The sequence below is a fragment of the Physcomitrium patens genome, chromosome 25 (genome assembly GCF_059467195.1).
Source record: "Physcomitrium patens ecotype Gransden chromosome 25, ASM5946719v1, whole genome shotgun sequence".
Classification (NCBI taxonomy): Eukaryota; Viridiplantae; Streptophyta; class Bryopsida; order Funariales; family Funariaceae; genus Physcomitrium; species Physcomitrium patens.
The window spans coordinates 220,422-228,780 of record NC_143434.1 but is presented as its reverse complement, the minus strand read 5'-3'; the positions used below and the strand labels follow the sequence as shown (position 1 = coordinate 228,780).

At 39.2% G+C, this 8,359-nt stretch overlaps 2 protein-coding genes across 6 annotated transcripts; one reads left to right on the top strand and one right to left on the bottom strand.

Annotated features, from left to right (window-relative positions):
• Positions 1-2,311: 2,311 nt before the first annotated feature.
• Positions 2,312-5,322, top strand: LOC112278406 (uncharacterized). Of its 5 annotated transcripts, none has more exons than XM_073531997.2 (10): positions 2,312-2,451; positions 2,574-2,767; positions 3,275-3,555; positions 3,669-3,757; positions 3,916-3,959; positions 4,110-4,313; positions 4,437-4,495; positions 4,668-4,812; positions 4,931-5,011; positions 5,116-5,322. In XM_073531997.2, exons 2-10 carry the CDS (start codon positions 2,655-2,657, stop codon positions 5,183-5,185), a joined length of 1,086 nt encoding a protein of 361 aa, XP_073388098.1. In that variant the 5' UTR covers positions 2,312-2,451; positions 2,574-2,654; the 3' UTR covers positions 5,186-5,322. The 5 variants fall into 5 exon arrangements, 4 of the variants coding, with proteins under 4 accessions (XP_073388098.1, XP_073388096.1, XP_024367629.1 ...); XM_073531995.2 differs by having other exon boundaries at positions 2,348-2,451; positions 3,255-3,555; XR_016500836.1 differs by lacking the exon at positions 2,312-2,451 and having other exon boundaries at positions 2,458-2,767; positions 3,255-3,555; positions 4,437-4,485.
• Positions 5,228-6,936, bottom strand: LOC112278404 (shikimate O-hydroxycinnamoyltransferase). The gene has a single exon (XM_073531994.2). The coding sequence runs from the start codon at positions 6,934-6,936 to the stop codon at positions 5,350-5,352; it is 1,587 nt and encodes a 528-aa protein (XP_073388095.1). The 3' UTR covers positions 5,228-5,349.
• Between the last annotated feature and the right edge of the window lie 1,423 nt (positions 6,937-8,359).

Below are 8,359 nucleotides of genomic sequence, written 5' to 3'. Positions count from 1 at the left end.
ATAAAGCAATCACATCCAACTAACAATAGATTTATTTCTAAGATTTACAATATATCTTAGCTATTTGTATTTATGATTATAATTAAAAAAATAAAAAAATGTGGATTTCTAAAATTTAGTATTTTTACAGTATAATAAGTTAAAAGAAAAAAGAAAACAGTTCAAATATATAATAAGCTTAAATTTACTTTTAATGATTTTTGATTTTTCTTAATAATATAAATTATTGATATATGATATCAATAAATTTTAGAAATTAACCAAATAATAAAGAATTTTAAATAAAATAAGACACTGCCCAAAGAAAGGTATACAAAGACTTAAATGTTTTTACAAAAGTGAAATATTCTAGCATAATAATAGATTTAACATTTATCAATGATGTTATTCCAAAAGTTTTACAAAGAACTATTTTAATGTCATTGGAGATGGTTTTAATGTTCAAATTAATTACTAAATCTACATATCAAACATATTGATTCAATCTAATATTCTAAGAATTTATTCTAATCTATTATATCTATGTTTATATATATATATATATATATATATATATATATATCTATGAGGTTTCCAACTAACACAAATTATTATAGATTTTACACAACTCTGAGGAAAAAGTGATTTAAGATAGTGTGTCTAATATATTACAAGAAAATCCATAAATAAATAGTTTAATAAAAGATTGATATATGAGAAGTTTATGTCTTGTATCTTTTAATTTTTCGTGTAGCAAAGTATATATATTTATATATATTTATATATATTTATATATATTTATATATATTTATAGCTCCAGTATGTCAAATTATTTTATCAAATTTTAAGATTGTTATTACCAAAATTTTAAAAAAATATTTCTTTAAGAAGTAAAGGATTGATTCTTAATAACTAAATTTCTTCATCATAATTATGAATACTATTAAAAAAATAATGTTATTTTTTTATATAAAATCTAAAATAAATTAATAAGTAAATAAGTAAATAGAAAAATATGATATTTTTTGAATTAAACTCATAATCTATTGAAATTGACCATTTAAAAACAATGCTAAATTTTCTAAGAGTTTATATATATATATATATATATATACACACACATACACACACAATTGTTTTACATTAGATATGATGACTTTGATTGTTTACAGATTTAGCAAGGCTTTTTTAAGAGATATAAGTTTTGTTTGCATAATACAATTGATTTTAGTAAAAGTTTGGCATTACCATTATCAATTATAAAAGAGTAAAATAAAATCATAAAAATTATGAAGATAGATACTATCTAATTTGTAATATTTGTTATATATATATATATATATATATATATATGTATAAATTTTAATTATTTATAAATAAATAAATAAAAGTTGATCTAATTATAAGAATAGATTAAATTAAAGTTTTTTTTATCTTAATAGTGTTTTTAGATTTAATTTGAATATTATATAAAAAATTAGATTTTTTTTCTAATTATTTTTTTAATAAAATCTACTTTTTCAAAGAACACTATTATGAATTTTAATTTTAATTAAAAGTTAGTAGAAAACCGCCTAAGTACATAGAAGTAAGTAAAAGTAGATAGAGATGAAAATAAATAAGTAAATAAATTCTTCTTTAAAAATCATCAAGGTGGCTTTTGAAACATAATTTGGAACTTTAAATGTTATTGGATGCATCATGTAGTTATTAAAACTTTGTCTAGAAGTTTTGTACGTTTAAAAAACTATAGTAGAAGAATCTCTAAACTTAGACACTTGGTTTGTTAGCTCTTTGATCCTTAAAAAGCTTCCATATTATGCTTTCTTTTATCTAATATTTACGAAGCCAAGACTTTGACCATTTTCAATTGTAGTAATACTTTCTTGTGCTCTAACCTTTATTTAAAACCCTTTTATACTTTGTATTCAGAAATTTCTATATTAACATGAATAATATATATATACATATATATTATTCATATATTTTTATATTTTGTAACATTATATGTTAAATGTAATTTTTTTTTGGATTTCAATGACAAAATTGATTAACTTTTTTTTTTTTTAAAAAATCTTAATTTATAATCTAAATCCTTAATTTTTACATGAGTAAAATTTTGATATACATACGTTTGATTAAATGAAATTTTGATATATATATTTTTTGAATGATTATCATAAAAACAGAAACATCATTTTTAAATAAATGTTGTTTTTATAAGTGCCACAACTTTTATCGATCATGAGTGCTTTTGAGGAGATTGGAACTTATCCTTTGAATAAGTGAAAGGGAATACAGGAATATCAAAATTGTAAGCCAAATCAAAACATGAGCACTGGAATTGGGTTTTTTAGTTTTAGTTTTTAGTTATTGTTTTGGAGTAGCATGCCCCATTAAACGAGAGATCAATCTGGGCCTTATTCAGGGAGTGAGAAGAAGGCTATTCTGTTTCTCGACCACAGAATGATTGTGAGTGTGCTTGAATGTCAAGTGGATGGGGTTGCTCTGCTGCCACAATTTCTCTTTAATTCCCAGGGTTCCGCTGGCTCTGGATCTGGCAGTTACTAATTTGCACATTCATGCAATTTCAGATTCCAGACCAGGTTTACGAGAGCTGGGTTGCCAGTTGTGGAGGAGGACTGGACGAAGGATTTTTATGAAGTTGTGTGACCATGGCCATGGTGTTGACGTCCGGGTGCCGTTGTTCAATTGCCACGCTCCCTGCAGGTTTGGAATTGCGTGCCGTTACGACACGGCCTCTCGGGTCAAGACTCACGATGTCCAGGTACCGTATATTCCATCTTCGTACTCGTAAATTGTCATGAGTTTCTTCAGATGCTGCAGCTCACAATTGTGCTGCAAGTTCTGCGAATTCTAGATGCGGATTCGTAAGACGAGTCTCCAAGTTCCTGAGAATCTGCAACGCATTGCACTGCATGAACTTCTCTCAAACTTCAGACAATCGTCACTTGAAATGCTTGCACTTGTTGCGGAATTCGTTATGCAAGTCTACACTAACAAACCAGTAGACTTACTCGCCGTATGTTGCCATCTATTCTCGATTACATTTTCCTTTTTCTGATACTTTGTAATATTTTGCGATCACTTGAGAATAGAGTTGAGTAGAAATCAAGCAAATGTGGAAGGGTTCATCCTGAAATTTGGCGTAGTGGGCGCAGTGGCTCTTAAACTACCCATGTTAAAGTCCCATAGTTAGTGGTAATTCACAGCGTTCATATTTTTTATTTTCAATTTTCAATTTCTTTTTCCAGTGTGGTGGGGTATCGTGCAGTGACACCTCCAGACCGTCAAATTGTTCCCTGAAGAAAGTCGGAGGCGTAGAGAGGGTACGCCATCCTACATTAGCATCAGTTAAACGGAGCAATGAGTCAACAATTAATTCGACGACGAAGGAAAGTCCAATTCAAGTTCGGGAAGGGAGGCCTTCTTTCCGAATCATGGCGGAAGGGAACATGTGGTTACTGGAATTTGAAGCATCCGGCCTTCGTGTGCTTGCAGATCCATGGCTCTTCGGCAACCAAACATTTTGGGACCAGGCCTGGCTCTACACTGGTGCGTTGTATGTCCCTAAATGCTTCTGATTTATCTTCTAAGTCAGTCCTTGGTTAAAATGCGTTCCTCTACATATTTAATTTGTTGATTCCTACTCGTTTTCAATCTTACAGGCCGCTCTCAGTCCCAACAGAGGGATGGATTACCTGGTGACTTGACATTGGAGTATGTGAATAGCATAGATGCTATCATCATAACTCAGGTATATTAATAACTCAAATAGTGTTCTGCAAAATAGTTAACGAATCAATATTATGTTTTTCGATTCATGAATGTGATTTTTGTAAACTTGTTCAAGTAATTATCCGCCTGCGTGATCGAAAGCCTCTAGTGCATGATTTCCTATCAATGCTATGGCAGGAATGGGAAGACCACTGCCACTTACCTACACTCAAGATGTTAAGGTATGGAGATTCATCATTGTGGAGAGAACCATTCTCACAACTGATTGTCATCATAAGTTGGGCACCGTGGTGAAGCTTAAGCTGCAACATTTTCTCTTAGTGTGAATTTATCCTCTTGCCTCATGAAAGTGCTGTGGGAAATGATTGTAGAAAGGATGTGCCGGTATTGGCATCGCCGAAAGCAGCGGTTGTTGTGCAACGACTTGGGTTTACAGACGTTACAGACCTTGCTCACGGCACCTCCTCGCAGATTTCGGGTTTAAAAGTATGGGCCACCGTTGGTGGACGTGTGGGTCCGCCATGGGCGCTTCGTGAGAACGGCTTTGTTCTCCAAGAAATGCAAACAGGGCTTAGGTTGGGGACTTGTTGTGGAGTTCATACTAAGGGGTTAGGGTTGCCTTCTTTAAGAATTTCAACATCAAGTGAGTGTACCAAACATTGCAAGGACGTGATTGGTGAAACCTTGATGCTTTGCAGGATCTACTACGAACCTCACTGTAGTTTTGATGAAGAATCTGTCCGATCTGTGAGTCCAGGTCATTACTCTGCTCAATCTTGTGTTATAGAATGCTACATTGTTCTACTGCAAGAATGCTAACAGGCAAATCAATGGTATGTGTCTTATGCAAGGTAACTGGATTTGTAGATTATGAAGCACATGATGACAAATTGAGTTCTTTGTTGATTAATTCGTGGTGTTGTGTGCAGTTGATGTGGTAATAACTCCAGGGCGTCAGTACAAAGTTGCTGGCTTCCCATTGACAGAGAGCGTCAACGAAGCTGTGCGTCTCTTACGCATACTAAAACCGCAAGTGATTATTCCCATCCAGCTAACCCACCTGGAAATGTCGGGGTAATTGCAGAACAACTTCAATGACTACTCGTTACTGTCTTGTTTTTCTTATGCAGACTTAGTTCAAGAAATTATTTATTTGTGGTTTGAATGACAACTGTAATTGGGATTTTATCAGTGTGACGGCGCCCATAATCCAACTCATAGGCACTCCGAACGACTTCGAAGCATATCTTCGTGAAGCTGGAATAACTGCCAGGTTCGTGCCTGCTTCTAGTAGAAATTTGCATAATTAAGGTACGAGCTTCATTAAGCTGTCCATTAACACCGAAGACTACTGACTTTTCGTGGAGTCGGTTGCAGAGTTGTGGTGCCCCCTCTCTCAGGACACTTCGAGCATGTCCAGCTTGAGCTTCAAAAACAAGATGCTTGACTTTTCAATTTATATATATATATATATATTATCTTACAAGTATTAGTTTAAATATATTTTATTTATTTATAAGATTGTATTTATAAGATTAATATTCAGAGTATTCAATAAAATATTTAGAAGATTTTTTTATGAGGCATTCGTTGCACATGTCAACACGACGACTATGCATCACGGAACTTGCGAAACTCCTCATCCTGATCAATGATGCCCCAAAGAGGCTGGTTCAACGCCAAGCTCACATCGATAGCGCCCGTGTCCCCTGCTGCTGCTGCTGCTGTGCCCTGCTCCTCCGTTGGCAAAAAATAAGCCAGCCCATCAATCAGCGTAACGGGCGTGAAGGGCGGCGACACCAGCACTGGCCCGACCTCAAAGACAGTACCCGCGTACATGTCAAACTTGTTCCACTGACTTACCATTAAGCTTCCATTCCCGTACTGGAAGCCCTGCCTGATTTTCTTCTTGTCCGGTTGCATCGCAATCCACCGAAGACTTTGGTTCAGCTCATCTTTCGAAGTCGTAGAGATGGTGCGCGTCAAGTCGTGCAGGGCTCTGGCGACTTGCCAGAGCGGACCGTTGGCGAGGACGTCGTGCGAGAGGGTGATGTGCGGACAGAATAAGGCATTTGGGAAGTAGCGTGATGGGAGGCAGTCGCGGCCAAGGCGATTGCGGAGATTGACAGGGGTGAGGAAGTTGGGGGAAGACAGTTCGCCCTGGTTCGAGTCTTTTGCATGCAGCTGCAACCGCGCTCGATAGACGCGCTGGTAGAGATGCGCCGACAGCGCGTCAAAGGTGGATATCCAGCTGTCCGATGATGTGCTGCCATTTGGGTCCGTCGCGTGTCCTTTGAGAGCATTGAGCTCGCGGTGGGAGAAGCGCAAGAAACGTCCTACGACAGGAGGAGGAGAGGGCGGAAAAGAAGGAATGACGGAGGACGTGGAAGAGGCAACTGCCGCAGCACCGCCCTCAACGTCCGCGCTCCGCTCTACATAGAATAGCGACGGTTGGAAGTCAAGAGCTGCCAGCCGCTCCTCTAGCGTAATATTGCCACCACTTAGCTCCGACATGCAGGACCGGATGTGAGGAGGGTGAGCCAGCGACGGGAAATGTGATGTCGAATCGCCATCTATCTCAGAGGACCGGACACCGCGATACAGCTCCGCCAGATCGCGCATCAGCTGGAAGAAGCCATCGGCGTCGCACACTGTGTGAAGGAGTCGCACGCCGAGCGCGACACCTCCGCATCTGAAGCGCGTATGCTGAACGGTGAAGATGGGGTCGCGGCCAACGCCCTCGAGAGTCGCGTCGAAGGGCGCCAGCAGTACGTTGCCAGCGGCGGGCAGGTTCGACATCAGGATGCGGCCGGGGGAAAGGAGTCCAGGAGAAGAGAATGCATTCAGCCGTTCGCTGCACCGGGCTATGTAAAGTTCAGCGCCAGTGCCTAGGCAAGTGATTTCGCGGCTTCCGTCGCTCGGGTTGACTTGCAGGCGTCCAGTAAGGTGCGGGTAGTAGTCCAGTAGCAGCGTCAAAGCGCGTTGGAGGCGCTCGACTGGAATGAGTTCGACGTCGGGAGTTGAGGTAGGTTGTTCGTAGACGAAGACGACTGCTGTGGGTATAGAGGGATCCACCAGGTGATCGAATGGGCCGAGGCGAAATGGAGAATCGAGAAGCGCTGACCATGATGTTTCGTTGGCACAGCGCACCGTGTGCCGCGAAATGACACTGACAGAGTCTGCGGATGTGTTGGTCATGACGGGGGAAAGGACTGACAAGCTTGGCAGCGGGCTGAGGCTAGGTAATGGGTGAAGAACTGTTTACGATGCTGATCAGGAAGATCGTAGAAAACAACAGAGCACACAAAATAAGAATCGAAACAAGCACTGTATAGGAATGGTGGAACCAACGGAACACTATGGGAAGCAAGAGAAAGAAACGGTCGGTTCAGATTCTGTTTTGCATAAAGGTAAGGAATTGATCGGAAAGGTTGGTTTACTTACCAGAACGGACGAGAACTTGGAATCGAGTATTATCGAGAAAGCGCGCGGCTGGAGGAACTTGGAGGTGGTTCTGATACAACCGTGAGGATACATTACGCAAAGGTTGAATCCGAAAGTAGAACTTAAGAAAGAGAAGCGGACTTGGATGCCAAAGTAGCATTGCTGAGAGATAGCGAAAAAATGAACCTAAAAACTGATATTATCTAGTCAAATGAGAAGGAATAATCGGAAATATGGTATAATCGGAACAAAAATAAAAAAAAAATAAAAAAAAATGGCAAGACGATAAAACGACTTGGATGGTAGACAAGCATATCGTTCGAGAAGCCGCGCGGTGGAGGGAAGTGGGGAGGGAGATGGGCAGGAAGGCGTTCAATCGGAAAAGAAAAAGAAGAGATCGAAAGTAAAACGCAAAACTAAAACATAACACAACTTAAAACCCCCAACCACATCTAGTCTTACCAGACAAGACATGGACAAGGGAAGCAAAAAAAAGAAAACGAAAAAGGAAGGTGAGGAAAGTTAGAGAATTAGCTAAACGTTTTGAAACACGAAAAATGCGAAGAAGGGACGGAGTTCAACCTCAACGAAGCCGGTTTATCACTCCCGGTAAGGAGTACCGTTTAGCCTCAAGTTAGGAGATTCGGTTTAACCTCTCGGGAGGAGGGAGAAGGAGGGGGTGGTCGTTTTACCTCTGCGAGACCGGTTTACACTCTCGGTTAGGAGCACAGTTTAACCTCGTGATAAGAGGCCTTATTTAACCTTTCGGAGCGGAGCTGGGTTTTACCACCGCGAATCCAGGTTTTTTTACTTTCGATTAAGAGTGCGGTTAAGCCTCATATTAGGAGACCAGGTTTAACCCCTCGGGAGAAGGAGGAGGTGGGCGTTAGACCTCTGCGAGGCCGGTTTATCCTATCGGTTAGAAGCTCATCATACAACTACTGCTATCAAGCCGGTTAAGAAAAGGAGAAGAAGAAAGAAGAGAGAAGAAGTCTGTAAGGTTTAGGGTTTGGTCAATTAAGGTCACTTTGGTTACGGTAAAATGAAAAAAATAAATCAAATGATAAGCTTACGAACCATGAGGCGGAGGAGGAACCTTGAGCAGAGGAAGGTGGCGGAAGCGGCTTGCTGATAAGAGAGGACCCAAATCAGAGAGTTAGGCGACTTTCGAGTACAG